General features: G+C 41.0%; 1 protein-coding gene across 1 annotated transcript in view; it reads right to left on the reverse strand.

Moving 5' to 3' along the window:
- Positions 1-27846, reverse strand: part of LOC136872667 (uncharacterized) — a 137564-nt gene that overhangs the window by 89710 nt on the left and 20008 nt on the right. Inside the window, exon 2 of the mRNA XM_067146479.2 lies at positions 614-774. Within this exon, the coding sequence (XP_067002580.2) occupies positions 614-774 (161 nt within the window). The remainder of the gene's footprint in view (positions 1-613; positions 775-27846) is intronic.

A 27846-nucleotide genomic window follows, 5' to 3' on the forward strand; every position in this document is an offset into this window, starting at 1 on the left:
AAATCAGAGAGGAGCTCCTCTGGCTTCAGGAAGCCCAAAGTGATGCAACATCATAATGTGTAAAGGAATATTTTACTCTTTGAATATCTTAACCAGATTTCACTGAACTTTAAGGACGTAAGATTTAATTACATTCTATTTTAATGTGTTTACCAATTTTAGTCTTTGCTGCACACCTTTTCTAAAATCAAGTGTTATGGCTATTTTTTTTGGGGGGGGACTATAAAATCCAAGACATTTAGATTACTATCTAAACATCAGATGCATATTGAACTAAAACGTTCCTTTAATAAGCACATGCCATTCTTTTAAACCTGTAGTTTTGTGTATCTCTAAGTTTTGGGAGTTCTTGTATTCAATTATCTTACAACTAAGGATGTTCCTCATAGGGACAAAATGTGTACTCTTAATAAGCTAACTGTATTCTATTTAGGAGTATTGAACAGTACTGAAAAGGTGTACTCCATCTATTTTATTCAATATAAGGATTCATTGTCAACACACGCTAAATAACATTTTATGCAACAATTTGACGTACAAATCCTAAATGGAATTCTTTCTCATTCATAAAACTACATCATTACTCATCATACAACACACACTTGAGATATACCTCAAATTTTGGAAGATACCGGGAAGACCCTTTGATATGGCGTTTCCTAACAAAAAAGAGTAGGTCATCACAGTCTATACAATGTTCGGTTTGGAAGAGAAAGTGACGGACAAACAGGTCAGTCCAATAGGTTGTTCCTTGCAGCACCACAAAACCAGAATCTGAAATGAGCAGACAAATAGAAAAGTTCAGAATTTAAGTTGTTATATTCAAAAACTGAAATGAATGTCATGCACAATATGAAAGATGCACCTGTAAAAGGGGTACGAGATAATGATCGTATACAGGAAATCATAGGTTACATCAAAAAGAAGGTGGTGGTGGTGATTTTTGTTTAAACAGGACGTACAACTTGGTAATTATCCTCTCTGAATAACTTTGGAAAAAAAAATCAAAGAAATTTCAAAATGAAGTACAAAATAAAAAAAATAAAAACTATAATATTAAGCTGAAAAGGTAACTAAAGAATGGAAAGAGAACACAAGTTCCCTGAGTAACAGAACACTTGAAATTTACACACCCCTGATCCACTCTGACACATAAAGCGAATGATGAGATCAGCAGTAATCGTATCATTGGCTAGTATGAATTCGAGTGTCTCCTGCTGGCCAAGGTTCTGTCTTAGGCCAGAGAGATCAGTGCGTGCATAACATCATCCATGAGCTATCCTCAACCTACACAAAAGAACAGCCTCTCTCCGTGAAGGCCGGAAAGGGGACCACCACACGGCAGTTGTCTTCTTAATTGCTCTCAGCTTGTTAGGAGTTCGGATAGCTAGCCACTCAGATTCCCAGGACGCCAAGATTGTTCAATGTAGCTGAGAACAAAACCTAGCAGGTAAATTCAAAGGTCTAGGAGGTAAAAGTAATGCTTCCTTTGTAGCTTCATCCGCAAGTTTATTTCCTGCAATCCCAATGTGAAAGTGATTCTGGTGAAATGAAATGGCGGGTGGCTTTTAGTGCCGGGAGTGTCCGAGGACATGTTCGGCTCGCCAGGTGCAGGTCTTTTGATCTGACGTCTGTAGGCGACCTGGGCATCGTGATGAGGATGAAATGATGATGAAGACGACACATACACCCAGCCCCCGTGCCAGTGAAATTAACCAATGACAGTTAAAATTCCCGACCCTGCCGGAAATCGAACCCAGGATCCCTGTGACCAAAGGCCACCACGCTAACCATTTAGCCATGGAGCTGGACAGTGATTCTGGTGCCAACATCACATAATCTGGCTAGAAGGTCATGAATCTGCTGCACCAATGAATGTTGAGGGCAACAGGTGTCGATAGACTACAGAGAACTTAACGTGTCAGAACACATGAGAAAGTGGTTTCTTTCATTACCCAGTGCAAACTGCAGTATACACGCTACAAACGCTAGGAAGCAAAATCTTTATGCTTACATGAAAGAGCAACCTACATTTTTTCCCATCTTAAAACCATCTGTGAAGACATGCCATGCAGCCAGATACTGGTGAACGAATTCTTTGAAATACTGTACGTTCGATGAACAGAGGCACCCGTGTTCACCTTGGGTCTACGGTGTATATCTAGCTGTATATCCGGTCCTGGAATGAACCACAGAGGTATCTCGCTAGAAGTCTGCTGAAGACAACTGCTGGTAGACACATCCAATATCAAAGTAGATTAGTTTCATGTTCTGTATTGATGATAGACGCTATAGCAAAGGTTTTGGTTCCACCTAATCAATAGCAATTTATTTTACAGACTATTGTATTATACACATGAGACTAGTTTTGGCCCGACAGTTGGGTCATCATCAGCCATTTAACATAACCTTACATCCAATTAGAAATGCATATAAAATGATGTTATATAGATTCTAAAATATTTCTAGTAGCTATGTAGAAATGTAGCAGCACCACACGGTCAGCCCCCATGAAGTGCCATTGAGAAACCTAACTTAAAAACAATAGTTTTTAAAATAAATTGGTATTGATTAGGTGGAACCAAAACCTTTGCTATAGTAGCCACATCTAACTCATGACACAAGCTCTCAATTGGAAACCCAACTGGCCATGTGGCATTCGGCTGGTCTTGGTAACCCTGATGGTATTGGGTACTAAAGATGCAGTGATAGCTTGGATGTAGCAGCATTTTACAAATTTTGGCAGCATACGTGAGGAATAATTGCTGCCTTCTTTTTTGTAAAGGTGGAACTCCTGCTTCAGCGAACAGGATGGGAATGAGCCTGCAAGTGTCTACCACTGGTGAGATACTGTTTCACAAGCAGAGCTCTGGTTCAGGATGCACAAGCTGACGTTGACAGAAGTTTACAGCTGAGGTTTTTGCCGCTAAAAATTAAAAACCATGTTTCAGGGCCCATCTGTTGACTCAGTTAATAGCTTGCTGTAGTTTTCTCAGCAAACAGCATACTTCCAGACCTGTAATGTAGAGCTAAATCAACTAAATACAGTAATGGGATGATTACGGGCCCAGCAGCGGCAGCTAGCTGTTGATGACAATTGCGAACAATGTGACACTCAGTACAGATCCCTGTGGTACTCCATTTTCTTGAATGTAATATTGAGAAAATGCATTCTCTACTATGATTTGAAAGAGCTGGAGGGAAGTTCTCAATAAACGTTAGTAAATTTCCCCAAAATTCCCACTGGTATAGTGTGGAGAGTATCCCATATAGCTAGGTAGTATCGTAAGCATTTCCAGGTCAAAAAATATGGCGACTAGGTGTTCCTTCTGGAGAAACGCCTCCTTAATGGGGCTCTCCAGTCTGACCAGATGATTGGTGGCAGACCGATGAGAGTGAAAACCACACTGGTAGTTAGACAAGGGATCATCCTTTTCCATGGCCCACACAAGACTCCGGTTAACCATCCTTTCCAATAGCTTACAAAGACCATTTGTAAGACATATTGGCCTATAACTATCCAGAAGTTTTGGATGTTTACCTGGCTTGGGAACTGGATCACAATTCCCTCACGCCACTGGGGTGGAAACACTCCCACATTCCACATTCTGTTGAATAGGGTGAGGATATCCTTGAGACATCAATCACTCAATTGTTCAAGCATTTGATTATGGATTTTGTCCAGTCCAGGAGCAGTGACCCTGAGCAGCACAAGTGCACTCCACAATTACCACTCCATGAAAGGCACGTTATGGGAATGCGAAGCACTAGAGGTGAAGGAGAGATGATGTGCCTCTGCTTCACACTTAATTTGTAGAAATGCAGGTGATATCTTCCAGAGCTGTGAAATGCAACACAATGTGGTCTGCAATGACTGAAGGAATCATAACTACATCTCCGTTAAGGGAGATTCTGGGGACTGAGGGAGAGTTCTGTACTTCGACAATACGGCGGAGTTTTGTCCACATTTGTGATGACGGAGTATGTGCCGTCATGGAAGAGACATACACGTAGCTTTCTTACTTTCTAAGAAAAAAGAAAAAAGGGCCTTAGTGTGCAGACGCTTAAATGTGACATGAATGACCATCGTAGGATTCCGATAATAATGCTTAAAAGCCTACCAGTGATCACCTAGAGCTGCTGCATTTTCATTGGTCCACCATGAAACCTGTTTCTGGCGAGGGATGCTGGACGAGGAAGGAATTGGTTCCTCTGCAGCTGCCAGAATTCCAGTTGTAATGAAAAAAATGTGGCCATCAACAGACTCCAGCATATCATTGGTCATCACTGCGCATTTGAAAAATTCTCAACAATTTGCCCGCCAAAGTAGACAATGCTTGAGTACTTCGGACTGCCTTTGATTCAAGAGCGTGAGAAGTATCGGGAAGTGGTTCTCTTCTTTTCTTCACATGGAACCTCTAAATATTAGTTTCTAATTAGCATCGGCCTCTAAGATCTTTTGCTACCATGTTTTCCCTTCATTCCCTCCTAGATATACCTGCTCCCTTCACAAAGCTGCAGGTTGTTCTTATCGGGTCTTCTTGGATTTTTCCTCTCTCTTCACCTGGTAGTCCTAGAGTGGAGAGTCTGATTCTACCCAGCGCCTCATATTCGAAAAGTATGTGTTCAGCTGATTCCTCTGCTCAAATTACTCAAATTCTATGTAGGTGTTTTTTCAGATGGCAGTGTCCTGTCAATAGTCCTACTACCCATCTTATATTTTCTCTGCTAGTTTCAACAGTTCTTTAGTATGCTTCTTGTCTGGTCCTTTTATCAATTCCTTTGCAAGCCTGCATCCTGGAGTATTTTTTCCAGTTTTCCATTTGTTTCTTTTGTACGCGTTTTCCTATGTAGTGTCAGGCTTGTCCATACGAAATCCCACATACAGGTTCTGGGCCTACAAAATGTGTTTCTGCCCCTTTCCTTGGCAGGTTATCTGCCTTTTCATTTCCTTCTATACCTGCATGCCCTGGTACCCATATTATTTTGATAATGTACTTTGAGAGCTTTAGGAGAAGTGAGTGGCAATACAAGACAATACTGGATATTATCTGGACTGCCTCTAGTGCCTTTATTGCCACTTGGCTGTCCATAAAAATGAAAATGTTCTTATTCCTATAGTTCAATTTCAGATGTTCAAGACATGTTGTGATAGACCATTTCAGCTTGAAAGACTGTAATGTGTCTGCCCAGGCTCATCTGAACTGATCTCTCAGGTCTTCTCCTGTTGATCCCTCCTCCTGTGCCATCCACAGTCTTTGAGCTATCAGTTCACCACACTATATCTTCTTTTTTTTCAGTATTCTATTTGTCGATATCCCAATCTTCTTTTCTTATTATCTGGGTCACAGTTTATCAAAGTTGTACTTTGGTATCATATGATCAGAAGGCATGTGTAGAACTTCCTCTATTATTACTCTGTTAATTTTACAGTGTCCTAGATTGGGTCTTTGTGCATTACAGCACTCTGATTGTGCCAATCTATATGAACTCATTTTAGCCTGTCCTATTATGAAACTGCATAGAGATGGGAGGTCTAGTAAAGTATTCAAGGCTTCTGTTGGCGTAGTCCTCATAGCCCCAGTTATGGCTATGTATGCCATTCTCTGTAGGCTATCCAAGCTACTGCCAACTTTTCCTTGGCTTACTTTCTGCCACCAGATGATTGCAGCACAGGCCATCAACGGTCTAATGACCACTGTGTATATCCACATTACCATTGATGGTCTTAGGCCCCATGTCTTCCCAACGGCTCTTTTACATGCATACAGCAAGTTCTTGGCCCGAGTTATGTTCCTTTCTATGTGTGGATTCCAGGTTAAATTTTTATCTAACACTACACCTAGGTGTAGTGCCTGTTTTTCCATATATATACAGTCATAATAAAAAGTATTCGTACACTTCATACTGTAACAAAAAATACTTTATTTAATACACTTATTGTCATGTGCGTTGTATAACATAGACAGATTAGCTTTCTGTACACTATGTAAGGATATATACACAATAAAGCATACAATTAATAGACATCTCTGTCATTAATACATAAATAAATTAAAATACCATGATTTCAAACTCGTAAAAAGTATTCGTACAGTCCGGTTTTACTTTCATTCCCCACTGATTTTAGTGCACATTTGGTATTTTCTTGGCAATCTTTTTGATTTTACAATGGCCTCAAGCCACGTAGGCATTGAATGAACTACTTTGGGGCTGAAGGTGGGCTCAATCTTACTCGCATTCTTCCAAAAGAGCCATTTTCAAAGCTGACTTTGATGAAATATTTCTTGTGCTCAATCTCTCTAAGATAAGCCCACACATCTTCAATCTGATTCAGATTCGGGAATTGGGGGTGTGTGTTACCGTGTATTTGGCTGTGTTGTACAAAATCCACAATCTTGTATCAAGGGGCGTATGCTTTGGACCATTATCTTGCATGAATACATAATTACCCAGAAGCCCCATTTTTTTGGCGCTAGATGTTTCTTCTAAATTTCAATATAGTATTTATGGTCCATCTTTCCATCTATGAATTCTAAGGAACCTACTCCAGCTGAGCTTATGTACCCCCAAACCATCAAATAACCTCCACCATGCTTCACTGAATAAGCAGACTTTTTCTTCGAGTTCTGGGTTCTTTTTCCTCAGCACCTTTTTGCGATGTTCTTTAAAAATAGTAAAGTTTTCTTTCAACCGAAAATATAACTCGATACCAAAATTCTAGAGAAGCATGTTTATAGTCTGTAGCACTTTGTAGTCTTTTTTTCCTATTTGCTGGGGTAATTAAAGGTTTTCGCCTGGCATTTCTACAATGATACTCATCCGTATATAAAAACTTTTGAATTGTGGAAGCACAGATATTAGGTTTTAAATCATTTCCTAGTTCAGACCTCAGTTTTGCAGCATTGATTCTAGGAGTTTTCTTAACTTTCCTGAGGATTAGTCTTTTAGTTCGATCATCTAGTTTGCATAGACGTCCACATCTACGTGCATTTTTGAAAGATACTTGTCAATAATTCCCTGAATTGTAGATCTTGGTCTCTTCACAAGTTTCGATATTTTCGAGAACGATTTACAGGAATTATGAGCCCGAATTATAATTACTCTCTCTTCTTCTGTTGTTCTTTCATTTTTCGGTCCATCTTACTTATTGACTGTATCACTTGTTGTTTAGAACGATTGAAGAAAAACTGACTTGGTAAAAGACGTGACCTTTACTGCTTACCTGCATTTCAGGGGATGTCATCAAGGACTTTGATATGAAGATAATCCATCTGTACGAATACTTTTTATGCATCTATATTTCGAACTTATTGGATGATATGTTAAAGCGAACATTTCTGAAGTACTATAGATATTTTTGGTACGTATTCATATTCTTGTTTCACGAAATATCGAAATATAGAAAAGTAGTGGAGTTTCTAGCGGCCTGTGGACAAGGCGTCAGGTACAAACGACAACATTGCTTACCATTTAAGATGTACGAATACTTTTTCCTATGACTGTATATGTCTTGCCCAAAGAGCTTCAGTGATCTCTTCCCCTCTAATTCTCTCCTTGTAAAAAGGGACCAGAGTTATCTTGTTCGGGTTGACTGATAATTGTTCCTCCCGACATCAGTTCTCCACAAGGTTGAGTGATCTTTGCATAAAGGTCCTGGATAACACTCAACACCTTATTTCGTACCACAATCACTACGTCATCTGCATAGCCTTGTATACAGAAACCCTGTTCGTTGAGCATAGTTATGATTTTGTTCACCACGAGGTTCCACAGCAGAGGAGAAAGAACTCCTCTCTGAGCACAGCCTCGCATGGCCCTAACAGTCAGAGTTTCTTCAAACAGGGTTGCTTTTATCTTCCTTCCGTCTAACATGAAATTAATCCATTTGATGACAGTTTCACTCACCTTGCTCTTTTCCAATGCTTTGATTAGAGTGTCAGAGGTTGTATTGTTGAAGGCTCCTTCTATATCTAGGAATGCCGCCAGTGCAATTTCTTTATATTCTAGGCTTTCCTCTAGTTTACAAACTGCCGGGCTGAGTGGCTCAGACGGTTGAGGCGCTGGCCTTCTGACCCCAACTTGGCATGTTCGATTCTGGCTCGCGAGGGAACGGTACGAAGTCGGACGGCGAATTTCAATTTGATTTTTACATATTCGTATAGGTCTTTTAAAGCTGAAACAGGTAGTGGAAGCCTAATTTTTTGCTAGTCATTTTTAAGGGGCCATTTGGGAGCTTAAAGTTGGCGGTGCGCGCAATGAATTGTACAGTACATGCCGGCAGACATCAGCGCTCACAGCCAGCGGCTGTCTTGCCTCGCCTTCCCTCTCCCCTCCTTCGGTTCTCTCTCCTCCACCACATAGAGCTGCCTACAGTTGTGTACAGGGGATTGCGGGTGAAGACTGACGTTAGTTGGGACGTTTTATTTACAAAGATTAATTCATTACGGAATAAATAAACAATAAAAAGTGTTTACAAATCACTACTTAACATACAAATAATACATAATCAAATATCATCTGCATCATCATGACATTCAAAGTGTTCAAGAAATGACTTTATTCTAACACAGTCTGGCATTGGTCCATTGCTCATGACATGATAGTGAAAATTAACACAAAATGTGAAAAACAAAACACAAGACAACAATGTGCGCACCTTATAAACGAAAAATTGTTACAATCATTTCCAGCACACTTTGTATCAGTCAAATCATGAAAATTCATTTGCGAGACAGTATGAAATTGTGGTATATTGTCATTAATGGAATAACCACCTGCTTTCCAAGCATATTTCAGCGTTGGTACAAAACAATCAGCTTGTAATTGGTTATGCAGTCTAGCTTAAGCCAGTAAGGAGGACGGACGTATCGTGTGGCGTGCGCCTGCTGAGTGGAGTGGAGTAGGAGTGGGGAAGCGGTAGTGTCAAGCGGTCGGCAAGGAGATAGATAGGATGAGTTGGGTAGACGTAGAGGCTATGAGGAAAGTAGTAAAAGAAGTAATACAGGAGGTATGGCCGTTTGAGCAATTAAAGAAGATGCTTCAAGAACAAGTCCAGGAGCAAGAAAAGACGAGACAGTGGACCCAGGATTATATGAAAAATACGAAGGCGATGATAGAAGGCAGCGAGAAAGAACTGGTGTCACTAAGAGAGAAAATAAAAAATATGGAAGAAGAGATGGTAAACCTGAAGAACGAAATTGAAGTCTGCAGACAGGAGCGTAAGAAGAAATCCATATTTATTTATGGGGTGGAGGAAGAAAAGGCAGAATCTAAAGTGGATATTATTTACAAAATGGTAGATGTCATACAAAAGAAAATGAAAATAAATTTCAGTGAGGTAGATATAGACAATGTGGAGAGAGTTGGCAAGGTGGGAGGGCACAGGCCCATAAAAGTGTCGCTGCTATCTTCATTGATGGCAGATATAGTGACAAGGAACGCTGGTAATCTACAGTGTGAGAACATTAGAGTTAAGAGAGATTTCGGAAGAGAAGAGAGTAGGAATTTTAAAATTCTCAAGAAACATTTTGTGAAAGCAAAAATTCAGGGACTGAAAGCGTATATTCGTGGCCAGATACTTGTGGTGAGCGACAGGAATTGGACCCGAAAGTGGACAATATCGAAACTGAAATTAATGGATGAGAGTTTGAGGCAAGAAGAAACTAGCAGGGCTGAGAGTTCGAGGCAAGAAGAAAAAAGCAGGGCTGAGAGCTCGAGGCAAGAAGAAACTACCAGGGATGATGTGAGGCAAGAAGAAAAAAAGCAGGGCTGAGAGTTCGAGGCAAGAAGAAACTACCAGGGCTGATGTACATACTGTAAAGGGAGGAACGCAGTAGATGGGGTTCCTAGGAAGAGATCGTAAAAAGAGCTGAAGAAAAAGGAAATGCAAGGAGGATGGAAGTAGCCAGGAAATTAATGGATGAACTAGTGTCTGAGGTCTGCGCGAGGGAAGAAAGCAGGATGCAGGAAGAGATGATGGAAAAAGAATCGCAGGGGAAGACAAGTGGACAGAATCGGAGCGAGAATAATGGTTTGAGGGAGGAAGCAGAAGTAAGAAGTGCCGTGATTAAAGGGAGAAGCTTGAGTTTGAAGGAGCTATGGGACAAAAAGGGAAAAATGGAAGGAGTAATTACGAGAAGTAAAAAGTCAAGTAACAGTAGTAAGTAACATGGTTTGCCTATGGATGGATGATAAGAGAGGTAGCGTAGTTTATGATGGTGTCTGTATGTGTACTGTAATTGTTGAAGTAAATGTGGCCTAGAAGGAGAGAGGTAGCGAAGTTCAGATGGTATTTACTCAAGTAATGGTGCCTGTATGTGTAGTATAATTGTTATTGAAGTGATGGTGTCTTTAGGTAAAAGATGGATGGATTAATTGTATGGTATTTATTCAAGTGATGATATGACGACTGGATATGAAGGGTTAAGAATGGAAGGTGATGATGAGGGATGGATGATAAGAGAGGTAGCGAAGTTTAAATGGTATCGATATGGATGAAGGATAAGAGAGGTAATGAGGTGATAAGGTGTTTTTAAGTGTATTGTAATTGTATGGTATTTAGTCAAGTGTCTTTAGGTATAAGATGGATGAATTGTGGAGTTCGATAGATGGATGATAAGAGAGGTAGCGAAGTTTAGATGATGGATGGAAATGAGGAGAGCTAACGAAGTTTAGATGGTATTTATTCAAGTGATGGTGTCTGTATGTGTATTCTAACTGTTGAAGTAAATGTGGCCTGGAATAAGATGGATGGTTTGTGGAGTTCGATAGATGGATGATAAGAAAGGTATTGAAGTTTAGAGGGAGGACTGGAATTGAAGTGTTAAGTATGAAAGGTGATGATGGATGGATGATAAGAGAGAGAGCACAGTTTAAATGGTATTGGTAAGTGATTCATTAATTAACGGTAGATCGGTAAGCAAAGTTGGTTGTATATGATTATTTAAATTACATTAAGCATGGTTGAATAAGATGAGCAGGAACAGATAAGTAGTGCAGTGATAAACTGGCAACGTGAGCAGAGTACGTTGTAGCAGAATGCGTGTGCAACGGAAGTATGGATTCAGCAACTCAGAGGGAGTCAAGTACAGGAAATGTAGGAGGAATGGAATGTGCAAAGGTTCGCGTGTTTACTCAGCAGGGGCACGAAGGTCTGTGACATTCATAATACAGCTTAAATTGCATATTCTGGGAAAACAATAGAAATATTCAGGAGAGAAGTTGGACGTGACATGAAGAGGCCGAGGATGACTACCGTGGTGACCTTCATTTGGGGCGTCACGTTTCCGGAGTATCCTAGGGGATTCATGCCATGTCCAAGAAGTCTCATTATTTTACTAAATTGTTCTATTCATTTTCTGTTCATTCCGTACATTATTTTCTTTTCTTTTTCTGTACAGCACATAGAGTGTGTAATGTATCATTTTCTTTTTTTTTTCCTTTCTGTACAGTACATAGAATGTGAATTTTGGCTTAGGCTGGACATTGTTATTTTTCTCTTTAACGGATCAAATAGGTATTCTTACTGTAGATCTAGAGAAAAATAATAAATCAATAATAATAATAATTGATTATGCGCTAGTATTTGACAAGTTATAATGAAAGGTCTGTTTTTGGGTTTTAATTTTGACTGGCCGTGTAAATTCCTTACCCAGCAAATGTTGTCCATTCGACGGACTAAACATTTTAGTTGCAGGAAGAGTCCAAGATCACACGGCCTGCAAAGATATGTATGGTAGTTCCTTTCGGTATGTATTCAATTTGTACATGTTTGTTCGTCAGTTGTGCATTTTTGCCCTGGCCACTGAATGAATCTATGAGAAGAAGATTTCTTCCGTCTTCCTGTATTTGCGGATGGAAAATGTTTTGAAACCAGTCATGTACATGCCCTTTCCCCATTTTCCCGGAAGATAAATAATCAATTACGACATATTTAAAGGCATCCATGTGGGCTTTGATACTTTCTTGTACTCTAGGTCCAAACTTTCCATTAATTTCTTGGAAAACGATCAAGAATAAATGTCCCATTTCTCTGGCTTTAGAAATGTGATATTGCACTGTGTGGGAGTGCGTAAAACTATTTCGGCAAACAAGCGTAGCAAGAACGTCTTTCACACCACGAAAATCATAACTTCTCTGTGTTGCCATTTCGTACTCAAATCGGGACTGGTCCAAATTCCAGATATTGGCATTCGGGATCTCTTTCTTTTCTTGCAATTCATTAATGATTGTTACAAACTTTTTAGCCACTTCGTGTCATACTTCTTCGTCTGTTTTAAACGTTGTTCTGACTAGTTTGGTTACTTTTCGGAACCAAATTTTTAAACTCCTTTTAAGGTTTGTTAAGTATGACTCGCTTTGGAGAGAGTGTTTGGGGCAATACAACTCTCTACCCTCACCAATCCAATGCTCAATGTCCGATTTTTGACATATAAATAACGCATCCTTGCCTTGGTGAACGCTTCTTTCACATAAGCTCGAACCATCACACATTTCCTAATTTCTCCAGTGTGTTCAACGTGGTTGACGATTCCATAAATATACTTCCGTACGACGTACATAGGTCCTTATTCCTTTATTTTTTGATACATGTCCAACAATGATTCAGAATCATAATCTTCCACTGACTTACAGGGTCTTCCTTGGCCATCACAAGACTTGTTATCTTTGTTAAACTCATCTCCGTGTTTGGGTTTTTTCAGTGTTGTTGTCCCATCCTCAACGCCATCTTCGTCTTCTGAATCAACGAAAACGGCTTCTTCCTCCTGAATAAATTAGCATTTTCCCTCCAAAATTGCATCAAACATCGTCTTTATTTGTATATACATGATTTTCTCTTCATCAGCAAGCTCTGTAGCTTCCTGAATATTAACACCGTAGGCATTAATAACAGCTGCAATAATGTTGCAAGCGGCCATAACAAAGTACCGATGCGATCTCCTGTATGTGGAATAGCCATCAGTCGTGGAGAACTTGACCGAATAGAATAGGACTCTCCGTCTCATGTACACAACTGTTGGCAGCCGTATGTGGTGAGGGACAGAGGAGAACCGAAGGAGTGGAGAGGGAAGGCGAGGCAGGGCAGCCGCTGGCCGTGAGCGCTGACGTGTGCCAGCATATACTGTACAATTCATGGCGCGCACTGCCAACTTTGAGCCCCCAAATGCCCCCTTAAAAAGACCAGCAAAAAATTAGACTTCCACTACCTGTTTCAGCTTAGAAAGACCTTCACGAATATGTAAAAATCGAATCGAAATTCGCCGTCCGACTTCGTACCGTTCCCTCGTCAGTCCGGTGGTATTTGAAGGTGCTCAAATACGTCAGCCTCGTGTCGGTAGATTTACTGGCACGTAAAAGAACTCCTGCGGGACTAAATTCTGGCACCTCGGCATTTCCGAAAACCATAAAAGAGTAGTTAGGGGGATGTGAAGCAAATAACATTATTATTAGTTTACAAACCAACTGGTGGAGCGCTACTTCAGTGGATCTGCCAGGTCTATATGCAAACTGATTTTCATGGAACGTTGAGTTCAGTTGCACTGTTCTTCTGATATATTTATCTAGAATTTTCTCCATTGCTTTCAGCATGAAGGAGGTAAAACATAATGGTCTGTATGCTTTGGCTTGAGCACAGTTTGCCCTTCCAGGCTTAGGTATGAATACTGTTTTAACTTCAGACCATGATTTCAGCACATACCCTAAAACTAGACTAGCTCTGAAGAGGTCCGTCAGGGATTGACGAGTATCTCCCATCCTTCCTGTAGGAGTATCAGAAGTATCTCATCTGGCCCCGGAGCCTTTATAGGGTGAAACGTGTCGATTGCCCATTTTACATGGTTGTGTTTGATTATTCTGTTGGCATAGTTCCAGTCTGCTCTTCGAGCTCCGGTCTCTGTTCCAACCGTTTCTTCTTCTGTCATCTCCTCAGCCTTAGGAAAGTGACATGCCGTTAGCATCCCCAGCGTGTCCTTCCCCGCCTGAGTAAACGACCCATCTGGTTTCTCCAGTGTCCCCACCCGATTTATATGGGTTGCTTTCAGAACCTTCTGGAGCCTTGCTGTTTCAGTGTGCGATTCCACTTTCTCGCAGAACAGTCTCCAAGATTTTCTTTTTGCTTTCCGTATCTCTAGGTTATACTCAGTGAGTTTTCTATGATATACATCCCAAATACCATTTCTAGATTTTATTGTATACAACATCCTAACCTCTTTTTTCATTTTGGCTAGTTTGTTGTTTCACCACCTTACTTGTTTAGTGTTTTTCTTTTCTTTGAGAGGACAGTTGTCATGGAATGAGTCTCTTGTTTAGTGCTTTTCTTTTCTTTTCTTTTCTTTGAGAGGACAGTTTTCATGGAATGAGTCTATAATGGCCTCTTCTAATAATTCCACTGCCTCATCCAATTCTTTCTGTCCTCTCATGTTAGTTAGAATTTTTTGAACAGCCTTCCCTAGAACTTCTCTGTATCTATTCCAGTTCATTTTGGATCTCTGTACATCTCAATCCCACATAGTCTCGCATCTATTGCAAATTGGATGTTCTGGTGGTCTGCCATTGATGGTTCCTCCAGCACCTTCCAGTCTTTTATAAAGTTTGTAATATGCGTAGTGCTTAGTGTAATGTCTATTACCTCCCTACGATTTTTATTTATAAACGCAGGCTTGTTTCTTAGGTTTAGTATCGTCAACTCAGTTTCAATAACAAACTCTAGTAAAGACTCACCTCTTGCAATGCAGTTCGTGCTACCCCATGCCGTGTTGTGTGAATTTGCATCTGCTCCAAGGACTAGGTGTTCGCCTTTCCTCTTTGCGTTACAAATTAGGTTCTCAACTTCTTCTGATGTAGGCAGATTAGTTGAGTCATATGGGAGGTATGCAGAGCCTATAGTTATTTCTCTGGGACCTTCCCAATTTCCAAGTTTTATCTTGGCCGCCTTGGGAAGTGGTTACTATCACAGAGGTCGTGTACTTGCCACCGTAACAGAGAATCTTGTGCACGGCTGCACAAGATGACATCCAGGTGTGAGAATGTGCACTCCTGAAATGTGTCGTTTCCCCTGTGTTAAGCACGCTAACATCGAACTGGTTGATCAATCACTCAATAATCCTACCCCTAGCACAGGAAGACTGAGAACTCCAGAGGGTGTTACGGGCATTCACATCTCCCAGCAACATAAAAGGAGGCGATAACTGAGCGATCAAATCTTGGGAGTTCAGGCATCTGAATATTGTAACCAGGTGGAAACTACATGCTGCGCACCGTTGTCATTACTGGCAATGAAGCGCAAACTGCAACTGCATCAATCTGAGTACGGAGTGGTACTTTGTTACTGAAGATGTGTGAGTGGACTAGGGTAGAAATGACCCCAGTTGCCAGACCATCCACAGTTACTCTGTCTTTAGAATAAAGACTACATTCTCTCATAGTCATGTCGTGTCCAGATCTCAAATGAGATTCCTGTCAACAGACTATGGAGGCCATAGAGGCATATCAATTGACGTAACTCAGCTAGGTTCCACTGCAATAGTGCCATTGTGTAGATAGGTAGCACTACGAAATTAAGACAATTGCTTGCCCTTCGTTCAGTTTACTACCTGCTAACTTCTGCTGTCTTTGTCAGGGTCAATTCTGTCATCATCAACGTTTATGATCATGATTGCTTCAGTTTCCATCATCTCCTCAGGAGGTAGTGACTGGGAGACTGAGCCCTCTGAATATGGTGAGCTCTGATTTTGAATGGTGGGTGTCCTCTTTCTGTGAGAACTGGGTTCACCAGAACCGGATCGAACACAAGGCCATTGGGGCTTTTCGCTCTCGCCTGCCATTTCCTTATTCTTTGAAGGAGAGCAGCAGATGGTTTGCTGGGCTTCTTCGGGGATCCTGTGAACCCTACTGATCGGGTTGGAGAAGGTTTTCCAGCCCTATTTGGAGAACTCATTCCCCCCCGCCCTTGTGGAGGACAACTTCCCAGCCAAAGGTGTCTGGGAGTACCCTTTCCAGATGTTTTCAGCAATAACATACTTACCGATGGTTGTGGAGTGATTTGTCTTTCCTTGGTTCTTGCTGCTTTAAGATACTGTCCGTAAGCTCTGGTTTCTCAGGTGTGGAAGTTACAAAACTTGTTGGTGTTATCCATATTTTTGCTGCCTTCTCAGCAAAGGAGACTGAGAATTCAGGTGGGGCCAATGATTTAAATTTCCTCTGGGCATCTGGATAAGGAAGCTTATCCAGTGTCTTGAACTCCTGGATCTTCTTTTTCTCCATGTATGTCGGACACACACAGGTGGTGGTGAGCATTCTACACCTGTAGGTGCCCCTTTTTATACGCCACTCAAGTTGCTGAACCTTGGCAGCACGGTGATGTGTGACCAAACTGTTGCCAGTTATAACATCGCATAGGTGCTGGAATACAGGGTCGAACCATCAGTGTAAACATTGAAATTTTAATTCGTTCAGGCAGTGTCTACTTGTTAAAGGCGAATATAAAAGCATCCATGTCATAAAGACTGGCTCTGACATGCCTCGAGTCGTTGACATCTGAAACTCCCCGATGTGCAAGGCTTCAGATGAGATCATCTGAGGCTTTGACTAAGTCCATGTGAAAGATTACTCCTTTACAGGAGTTCGGGGACTTGTCCTTTTCCACCTTAACAAGCACTTGTCTGAACATTGTAGCTTCCAATAAAGTCTTGCTCTGTACAACTGTAGTGGTCTTGATAAGTACGGAGCTGTCACGCACCTTCTGCATCTCATCAACCTCTCCACCAACAATTGCTCAACAGAATGGATCTTCTGGAAGGAAGCTCTGTCCATTGACCCTGGAAGCAACCAGGAATCGAGGGAGATTATCCTCAGGTGTTTCCCTGGTGAACAAATCATTGGCATGGTTGAAATGTTTGCTATTTCTTAATGGTACATTTAAAAGACACCATTTTAAGGCCAGCAGCCTTAAATGAATCAAAACCAGAAGAACCCATAATTTCCATTCTGATCCCTCGAGTAATATCTTCTTAGTATTCTTACAGATAAGATCTGTGAAACATCTACAACAGAAAAAATCTTAAGGTGGGGTTTTTTTTTTAACTAGCAACTTTCCACAATATGTTACACAGAACTCTGTTTCATGTGATAGTATTCTCAAATCACAACAATATATTAAATATATTTAACTTGCCACTGTCATGAACTGAAGACTATGTTGCAAAGTTTGGGCTGGGAAGAATTGGGAGAAAGGAGACAAGCTGCTCAACTAAATGGTATGTTCTGAGCTGTCAGTGGAGAGATGGCATGGAATGACATTAGTAGATGAATAAGTTTGAGTGGTGTTTTTAAAAGTAGGAAGGAACACAATATGAAGATAAAGTTGGAATTCAAGAGAACAAATTGGGGCAAATATTCATTTACAAGCAGGGGATTTAGGGATTGGAATAATTTACCAAGAGAGTGTTCTATAAATTTCCAAATTCTTTGCTATCATTTAAGAAAAGGCTAGGAAAATAACAGATAGGGATTCTGCCACCTGGGCGACTGCCCTAAATGCAGATCAATGTTGACCAATTGATTTGGAGTAAATAATGGTATCTTCTTCTTCCTCTTCTTTAGCATTTATCCCACCTGGTGGCAGGGTCCGCTGTATGGATTCGTTGTCTCCATTTAATTCGATCACGGGCCACGTCAGGATGTAGTCTTACAGCTTTCAGGTCGTGCACTGTAACGATCCATCGCTGTCTTGGTCGTCCCTTGGGCCTCTTTCCAGCGACTTCCGATGTATACGCTGACTTTGCCAGTGTATTGTCTTCTGCACGCAATACATGTCCAAACCAGCGCAGACGATTTTCCTGCATTTTCTTCTGGATTGGTGCAACGCCAAAGCGTTTCCTAATATAGTCGCTTGAAATATGATCCAGTCTAGTGATGCCAGCTGTCCACCTAAGCATCTTTGTCTCCATGACGCTTAGTCGACGTTCTACCTCCTTCGTAGCAGGCCAACACTCGGTGCCATAGAGAGCGACGGGACTGATAACAGTCCGGTAGATCTTAGATTTCAGATGGTCCTTCATCCGACGGTCGCAGGTGACGCCCGTTGTCATTCGCCACTTCAGCCAGGCTGCGTGTGTCCTTGTGTTGACCTCATCAGTAAGTCTGCCATCGGCAGAGAGTGTGGAGCCAAGATATTTAAATTTCTCTACTCGTGGTAGATCTTCACCATCAACGTGGATGGTTCCAACTTCTCGAGGATCTAATGTCATGTACTCTGTCTTCTTTTTGTTGAGGCGCAGGTCGTATTGCGCTAGTCGGTTGTTTCACTCTTCTGTTTGGCGCTGGAGATCAGACTTATTCTCAGCAGCCAACATGACATCAGCATAGAGAAGTGTCCATGGTATTGGCTTGTGCAGATCGGATGTAACAGTGTCCATTACAAGAATGAACAGCAGTGGTGATAAGGCAGAGCCTTGATGTACTCCTACAATGATGCGGAAATCATCGGACGCTCCTGCGGCAGCTTGAACATAACTCCTTGGTTCTACGTACAGCATCTGTACCCACTTAACAAGGTGCTCTGGAATGCTATGTTCTCGTAGCACTAACCAGATTAGGTCATGTGGCACCCGATCAAAGGCCTTTTCAAGATCCAGAAAAGCGAGATGAAGAGGCTTATGTTTTTCATGGTGTTTCTCAACTAACAGCCGTGCAGCGTGGATTGCATCCATTGTGCCACAGTTTTTCACGAATCCAGCTTGGTTCGTTGTAAGTTTAGCTATCTGGCGAATCCTTTTGTTGAGAATACGTTCGAAGATCTTCATTGCGTGGCTCAGAAGCCTGATTGGGCGATAATTAGAACAATCGGCAGGACTTCCCTTCTTCTTGAAGATTGGTACGGTAATGCTCCGTCGCCAATCTGATGGTATTTGACCTTCTTTGATGATCTGATTGAAAAGCTGTGTTAGCCATATTGCCGCATCCCACTGTTCAGAGCACCAGAACTCTGCCGGAAGGTCATCGGGGCCGGTGGCTTTTCCTGGTTTCATCTCCTTCAGAACAGCCTGAACTTCCGTGATGTCAATTTCCTTCACTGGGCCTTCAATAGCGGAGGTGGTTGGGATTGGTGGGTGGGGAAATTCTTCGGTTGAAAGTTTCTCAAAATAGCTCCGCCAGCGTTCTTGCGCTTTCTTCCAGTCGACCAGCAGGTCACCTTTTTCGTCATTGATGCCGTAGAAACGTTGGATGTCTTCTGTTTTGCGGTGCCTCGATTTGAGTAGCTGGTAAATGTGCCGCTCGCCTTCGCGCGTGTCAAGTTTTGCATATAGGTCTGCATATCGGTTTGCTTTTGTTACAGCAATGACCTTCGTCTCACTACGGACTGTTTTGTAGGCATCCCAACGAGATGGTGTTTTATCTGAAAGAAACTCATGGTACAGCTGTTTCTTCTTCCGCACTGCATCTTTAACATCATCATTCCAAAGCCATGTGTCTTTGTCAATCCTTCGTCGTCCTGGTTTAGTTGTTCCAAGAATAGAGCGTGCGGCTTCATGAATGGCGTCTTTCAGTTTAGTCCAGCTCTCTTCAACTGTGGTGATTGGTGGCACTGTAATTTTTGTAACAATGTCGGCCTCCTCCTTGTAGTGCCACCATTTGATTCTTTTAGGTCCATTTCTGGGTAAGAATTCAGCTCTTGGCGGCTTCATCCGTAGCTCACAGATGACAGGTCGGTGTTGCATCGCGACGGTTTTGTAAGGAATAACTTTTGTATCTAGAACATCTTTGAAATTCCATCGTCTCACAAGGATGTAGTCAATCTGAGTTGCATTGGAGCCACTGTAGTACGTGATTAGATGAGTATCACGCTTTTTGAACCAGGTGTTCGTGATGATCGGATCATGAGTTTCTGCATAATCAAGAATTCGTTGGCCGTCGCCGTTCTTCTCTCCATATCCATGTCCGCCATGGGCAGTGTGGTCTTCTTTCCTCTGTCCAACGTGTCCATTTAGATCACCGGCAACAATAAGGTAGTCTTCTGGTGGCACTTCAGCAGTCTTCTCATCAAGCAGTTCCCAGAAAGCATCTTTTGTTTCCGCGTCTAGGCCGGTTTGTGGAGCATAAGCACTGAAAAAATGGACCTTCCTTCTATCCGCGACATATACGATTTTCATCAATCGATCATTGTAGCGTTGCACCTCAGACACAGAACCATCAAATTTTGCTGATATAACAATGCCAACACCGTTAGTTGTTCTTCAGGTTCTGTTGTAAATGAGTTTGTATCCACACCCAATGTCACGTGTCTTTTCTCCACTCCATCTTGTCTCCTGCACCGTGCAGATGTCTATATGCCTTTTTTTTAAGTGCTGTGGCCAGTTCAATGCTTTGACCAGACATAGTCCCGACGTTCAGTGATGCTATACAGAATGTGGGGGCTCGCTTGTTTAGCTGTCGCCGCCCGTGCGACGGTAACCCTTGCATACTTTTCGTGCTGGCTGGGCCCTGCCAACACGCGTTGCTTTTAGCGGGGGACGCCCTAGCCGTGGTTCCGATTCCATGAGACAACATTTCCATAAAGATGTGACGGTATGGTTTTACGGCCGGCTTGTCACGGAGCCTGTCGCCAAGCATTTTAGAGCTGCTGCCAGCAGGCAGTTAGGCCGCTCTTGACCTGGAGAACAGACGCCTTTTGTAGCTGCTCCTCTGGAGAACAAACGCTACATTCCTCTCTGCATTAACTCCCAGAAAGATAGAGTGCCTCATTTGCCAACTACACCATACCGATGGTCTCCATCTCCGCCGAAGTTGCCATTAAGGACTTTGACACACTTCCATCACTGATGAAAGTTATTTCTAGTGTGGCCCGAAGACCACAAAAATACAACCAGGACTGTGAGTCCTGGAGGCAGCTCTTCCGCTCTCTCCGCCGTTGGGAATCTGAAACTCCTCTTCCGTCTTTGAGACCGTTGGCCAGGTTTCACCTAGTAACCCTAGGCAGGGGCCCTTACAGGGTACTACCATCCGGAGCCAGATGGAAAATAATGGTATAATGAACTATATTCTGACAATGGGGGGAAAGCAAGGAAAAAACAAAATAAAAATCACAACTGAGAAATTGATGGAGCTAATTACTGAAAGCAAGAGAACATGATATTGCAGTAAAATTGAGAAGACACATGACAAAGTTTTTAATGACCTGGTACATACATCCATCAATTTGATTAAGGACTTAATAAATCCCCTTCTTCCACGTGAGTGCGAAAATATAAGAGATCCTGCTACTTTTCACCGCAATGAAGTTAACACACATTACAGTAAGTTTTTGTGGAGAGTTAAGTAATGGAGCAAGATAGTTACTCTTATCAAACTATACACAATCTCCATCCAAATAAAATCCATTAATTCCAGACCCCTCTCAGCCTGCAAATGACCCTGCAGATCCAAGCTACTCGCCTCTCATTTTCTGATAGAAGTTACCCTGACGAATCGTCTTGATTTTGATCCATACCACATTGAAGGGTCAAAGTTATAAAAGTCCAGTTGGCAACGAATGCAGAGATGTTTCAACAGTTTTGGTGTAGGGGTCAGCTGACTATTTGCAGTAAAGGAGGAAAAAGTTTATGACTTCAAAAATCTCAAACCCTGCAGTGTTAGTCAAGGAAGAGTTACCACCTCTCTAATGGAAACTGGGATTAAATGAAGAGTATTTCTTGGTGCTGATGAGTAAGGGTGGCACATTTTCTAACTAATAAAGGAGTCTTCAAAAACTTCTTTCTAATTCCTATATCAATGTTCGGGGTGAACAAATTTCTTACTTGCTTGTCTCAGTATGCATTTTATGTCCTCCTTACTTCTACCATCATTAGTTATTTTGCTACACAAGTAACAATACCCATCTACTTCCTTTAAGACTTCATTTTCTAATCTGGTATTTCCTGCATCACCTGACTTTGTTCGTCTGCACTCCATTACTTTTGTTTTGGACTTATTTATTTTCATCTTGTATTCCTTCCCCAAGATTCTGTCCATACCATTCAGCAATTTCTCCAGTTCTCTTGAAAGTCAGATAAAATAACAATATCAGCAAATCTCAGGGTTTTGATTTCCTCTCCTTGGACTTTGATTCCTTTTCCAAATTCCTCTTCGATTTCCTTTATTACCTGTTCTATGTAAACAATGAAAAGGAGAGGGGACAAACTGCAGTCTTGCCTGAATCCTTTCTGGATTGCTGGCTCTTTTTCAAAGCCCTCGATTCATATCACCGCAGACTGATTTTTGTACAGATTGTAGATAATTCTCCTATCTCGGTATCTTATGCCGATCACCTTCAGAATCTCAAATAGCTTGGTCCAGTCAACATTATCGAATGCCTTTTCTAGATCTACGAATGCCATGTAGGTGGGCTTGCCTTTCTTAATTCAGTCCTCTAAGATAAAGACAAAGTCAGGATTGCTTCACTTGTTCCCACATTTCTTCTGAGACCAAATTGATAAATTTGCTGAATATTCAAAACTGGTTTGCAATGAGGTTTTGTAGGTAAAGTAAGTAATAACAATGCACAGCTCTAGCAGCATCTTACAGTATGGCCAGAGCATTAATCAATTCTGTTCGGTGAACAGTGATCAACAGTACTCTTGGAATATTTCTGGCACTTTTTTCAACTTTAACACAGAATTTTTTGCAAATATATATTTAAAAAAAAAAATTGGCACACCATTTTCTCCAGCAGTTTCATGCAGAAGCATAAAGTGTTAGGTTATTGTGAGCTGTGGCTTGGAGCTTTGCTGTTTGAGTTTACAGAGTTACCTTCCCTATACAAATCAGTATAATGCCATGCCAGCTAAGGGATGTCCTTGCTGGAGCAACTAACTGTAAAGAGACTCATGTGAGAGAAACAAGAGTTCACAAGGACCAACTGCATTCTCACCCAGGTACATTTTCGGAGCTACTGATGTCAAGGCAGGCACTATCATCACAGCAAAGATTTGATGGATTAAATTTGCGACCACTGCCAAAGCGTTCCATTTTAAAGCAGAGAAAATGTCAAGTCATCTCATCTCTTGCTACCGCTATGAATTCAATCAATAATTAATGCTTAATTATAAAACAATTTACGGTGCATATCCTATAATAGTTCTTAGGTATTCACCTCATTTAATGTATCTTCTCAACTTATTCCCAGTATCAGCCCATTTCAAATTCCAGGGTCAAATGCAGATATGTATCTGATCTTCCACTAAACAATTCACCACACACTCAGTCAACTGTACGTCATTGATTTAGTAGGCCTATATGCTAACATTCTATTTACCCAGAACAACCAGCATTTATCTGCACTCAAAAGAGTGTAAATGCTGTTTGCCTTCCCCGTCATGAAGCTCGCTGGGACTCGTAGTTGCAATACAATGCCCCTCACAAGCAAAAACAAGTGCTCTATATTGACTATGCTTCAGTTCGTGCCTTTCAGGATAGTTGGTTGTCTTTTTCCAGTTAGATTAGCATTTGCTGCGAGACTCAATATTTTCTAGCTTACTTCCCATTAAATGGAATCCACTAGTTTGTTATATTTCCACCGTTTGCCAACCCTAGGACATCTTGAGGGTTTATATCCACAGCATGCATGTTGTCTTCCCCGATGTCATCCATCCACCACTTTGGCAGTCTCCCTCACGGCTGATTAATTCCTCGGTCAAGTCCAAAGGCCATTTTCAATACAGAATTATCGTTGCTTTTGCATGACATGGTCATACAACCAGAGTCAAGCCTCTGTTTTCACTACATTTGGGGTCACATCAAGTCTACGTCGCACATCTTCAATTTTGACAGGGTCCAAAAGAGTCAGTCCCAGTGACCACTGCAAAATTCTCATCTCCATAACATTGAGGATCTGTCCATGTTTCCTTGTCAAAGAGCAACTTGCTATCCCACAGAGACAACTAGTTTTATAACTGTCTTGTAAATTTGGGCATCTTTTTATTGCAGAGGACACCAGTCTCCACTTGGACCATACAGTGCTGAATCTCATCCAGGTGTCAAGAGGTATCTTACCTGACGTGACTAGAGATCCACGATATTTACAATGACAGAGTCTTTGTAAGTTCTGATCATTGATGGTTATGCCATCCTTAATAATTCTTTATAATCTGAATTTCAAATGTTGATTTTCAGCCCACTGTCATCCAAGCACTTTTAGTTTTTCCTTCCAGTTTTTCACCAGGTACTGAAGTGCAAGGATGCAGTCCTGTGAAAGTACCACATCATCCTCATATAAGAGTGTTCAGAGAGGTAGACACCGAATGTCAGTTGTTACCGCATCTATACAAAGATTAAAGAGTAGGGATGAGAGGTCTGAAACTTGACGAATGCCTACAAAGCAAAGCCATCTCCACACAAGACATGAAGGCCATTGGAGGAGTGAAAAGTAAAGGATTCCACTTTCTGTAACTTCAGCACTTAGAGGTCAGCCCTATGCCTGGCCGCCTTTGATCCCAGGAATTAACCTAGTACTCATTTTTGGTGCAGGCTGAGTGAACCTCAAGGCCATGTGCCTCTCCAGTAAGTGGAAATTTTTTTCTTAAAGTTTTTGACTTCGTGATGGGAAATCCAACCCACAACCTTCTAGGTGAACTGAGCGCACCTTTACCATCTCAACTAGGCTGCCCCTGATTGTAAAAGGCAGCGAGAGCTCAGATGGACATCAAATCATGCTTGTGATGTTACGGTACAGAAGTTGCATCGATCCTACATATATCTCAGGAACTCTGTGGCTGCAAAGTGCTCGTCATATGAGATTGTGTGGGACTGAATAGAAAAATCTTGCGATCCAAAATTTTGGAACTAGAGAAGAAATTCTTTGCGCATAATAAGAAAAATAACAGTCACAAGTCTTAAGTAATGGTGGTTGGGAAGAAGTATGAGAGGACTGAATGCCAGGTACGGAATATGAAACTGGAACAGGTGATCATTTCAAGTATTTACATGGTGTATTATCCCAGGATTGTATCATAGTAAAGGAAATCATATAAAAAATTAGCTATAGCAATCTAGCAAATTTTGTTGTAATAAATTATATTTAGTTAGGAGGAAATGAGTGTGTACACAATACAACCATTACATGACTCTGTTTTCAGACTTGACTTTGTATGGGAGAGAAAGCTGGATTGATGGATGTTCTGTTCCTGTGTGTTTCCCATGATTAATGTTGAGCTGTAGAAAATTAGTTCTAACATGGAAATAAAGCATTTCCAGACCCATATCCATATAACATATTTCCTTCTTCAGCGTGTGAGGAATGATCTACTTTTGATCTACCATTCTGGTCTCTCAACAGATGCTATCTGATATGGTTGCACCTATGGCTCAGCCACTGCAGTGTTGTTTGATGATACCATGAAGATACTCTGGCCGAAGGAAAACATTCTACTGTTTGTAACCAATGCTATCTCGTACATGACCCAGGCGACATTTAAAAGTCATATAGTAAAGTACCGGCACTGATCTAGTGCATGCACTTGGTCTTGCATCTCTCACGGGAATTTTTGGTAATTTATGCCCCGGTATCAAGGCATAGATCAACAGTCTGTGTTTATGCATACAAAAGTGTCTCTAAAACCAAGTGTCTGTGTCAGTACAAAAAAGGTGATATAGAACGTGTTGATGGTGAGAGCTGGCAATGATGAATTCAGGGAATGGACTTTTAGTAGTGGTGTCATTTTGTACTGAAAACTCTGAAGTAAGGTATCAGCTGAAAAGCATTTTAATGTGCAATAAAATTGAGATACCGGTAAGCATTAAAGATGTTTAACAAGATTTTCTAATACAAATAACAGACAGCATCTGCTTGTTTGAGGGAGCTTCTCCAGAAAATTCAGTCTTGTTGGATAACACTTTGGAATCTTGCAAAGATCTCTGCATATGATGGTTTCTTCCAATATTCTTATGAGAAAAAGGAATAGTGCCAGTTGCAGATCCCATGGTGACGATGGGGAAAGAAAGGCCTGGGCGTGGAAGGGAAACGGTCGTGGCCTTAATTAAGGTACAGCCCCTGCATTTGCCCGGTGTGAAAATGGGAAACCACGGAACACCATCTTCAGGCCTACCGACAGTGAGGTTTGAACCCACTATATCCTGAATGCAAGCTCACAGCTGTGCACCCCTAACCGCACGGCCAATTTGCTCGGTGAAAAAATTATTATCCTTTTGCTATGGAGGTAAGGTCTACAGCTCTCAACAATAAGATACAGGTTCCAGTAACCGATGTAGATGAGAGATATGAGCTAACATCATTATGTAATGAAAGAGATGAAGATGATTATTATGATGATGGTTGCTGTTTAAAGAGGCATAACATTTAATGAAAGACGACCGGCCTTGTGTGGAGTGTTTCTTGTAACACGTGGAATTCTGGAAAGAGCTATCATTTCACCATTGCAGTGTTGCTTGATGATACCATGAATATACTCTGGCCAGATAGTGTAAAGAAGGAAAAAATTCTACTGTTTGTAACCAATGCCATCCCGTAGATGACCAAGGCACAGAAAGGACTTAAAATACTTCATTCCAAAATGGTCCATGTTAAGTGTCATGCGCATGATTTGCATAGAGTGGCAGAAGAGGTTCAAAGCAACTACACTGACATAATCAAGTAGCGAATATCTAAGAATTACATTCCTAGATTGGGAAGACAAATTAAACACTTTTATACACAAGGACATTTAAAATAAATTATTAGCAACCTTTGTTAAAGTTTCCCGTCATATAGTAAATAAAATTGAACGCTTCGGGATTTGAAGTCAACACAGGGCCGAAACAGTCAAGTTATTTGTAGAATTGAATAATGATCTGTCTGAAGCGTTCATTCATAAAAACAATTTAAAGGAAATGTCTATCAAAGATCTTAAGGATCTTTAATCAAGAAATAATTTAAATTAAAGGTTTGTATTCACATTAATCATCATTTTACGATTTTAAGAATACAACTGTTAGTTTCCACGAACTTTATCATCAAGAATTTTAATGAACAATTCACACCAATTTATTTTCTTTCGTCAATAATTTTGCTAAATTTTACTTCCACTTTTCAGCAATAAAGCTAAACCAAATGGTAGTTAACAGCATATTTGCAGCAAAACATTTTGTTTTTACTTATGTACAAGTTATGATTTTGCTGAAAACGCACATCAAAGCAAGAATGTTTAAAATTTTTTTTTAAAAAGAAGCCTGCCACTTGAACAAGTAGGATCTAGCCTACGTACTTAATTTACACATCAGGCTTCAAAATACGGAGATACCGTGAGTTCCATATTACTGCGAGTCAGAGCTATTCTCTTGTCAGACATTTTACAGTATGTTGTAAATGACCTCTCACTATATCAAAATTACTGACTGGGATCCATAAAACCTTCACTGCAGCTTCCACAAAATGCCTGTATGCTCATTTCAAGGAAAGAAGAATGGCAGTCACATCAATATATTTAACTGCTTTTCATGAACTATAAACTAGATCCCTAAACACAGGTATTCTTATGTACAAAGTTCTCATAAGATGGATGAGAGACTTCATTATTTTTTAAAATCACGTTTCCTTATGCTTCTTGAATCCAAATGTGATTCCATATTATTTCTTCAGTTATTTTGTGGTTTTGCTTAAAGGTAAAATTTCAAAAAAATGTAATGATTTTGCAAACAAAAGGTGCTTTTTAACTACCTCTATATATCAGGAAAAGTACCTGAACAGGCAATATGTGACTGCAAGGGCATTCTGAGGTACTGAAAGATATTTACGAACACCAGGGGCACTTCAGATGATATAGATTTTGATTCCCACACGGAACTTTTATGGGAATCGAAACCTGTATCATCTGATGG

This window comes from Anabrus simplex, chromosome 4 (genome assembly GCF_040414725.1).
Source record: "Anabrus simplex isolate iqAnaSimp1 chromosome 4, ASM4041472v1, whole genome shotgun sequence".
Lineage (NCBI taxonomy): Eukaryota > Metazoa > Arthropoda > Insecta > Orthoptera > Tettigoniidae > Anabrus > Anabrus simplex.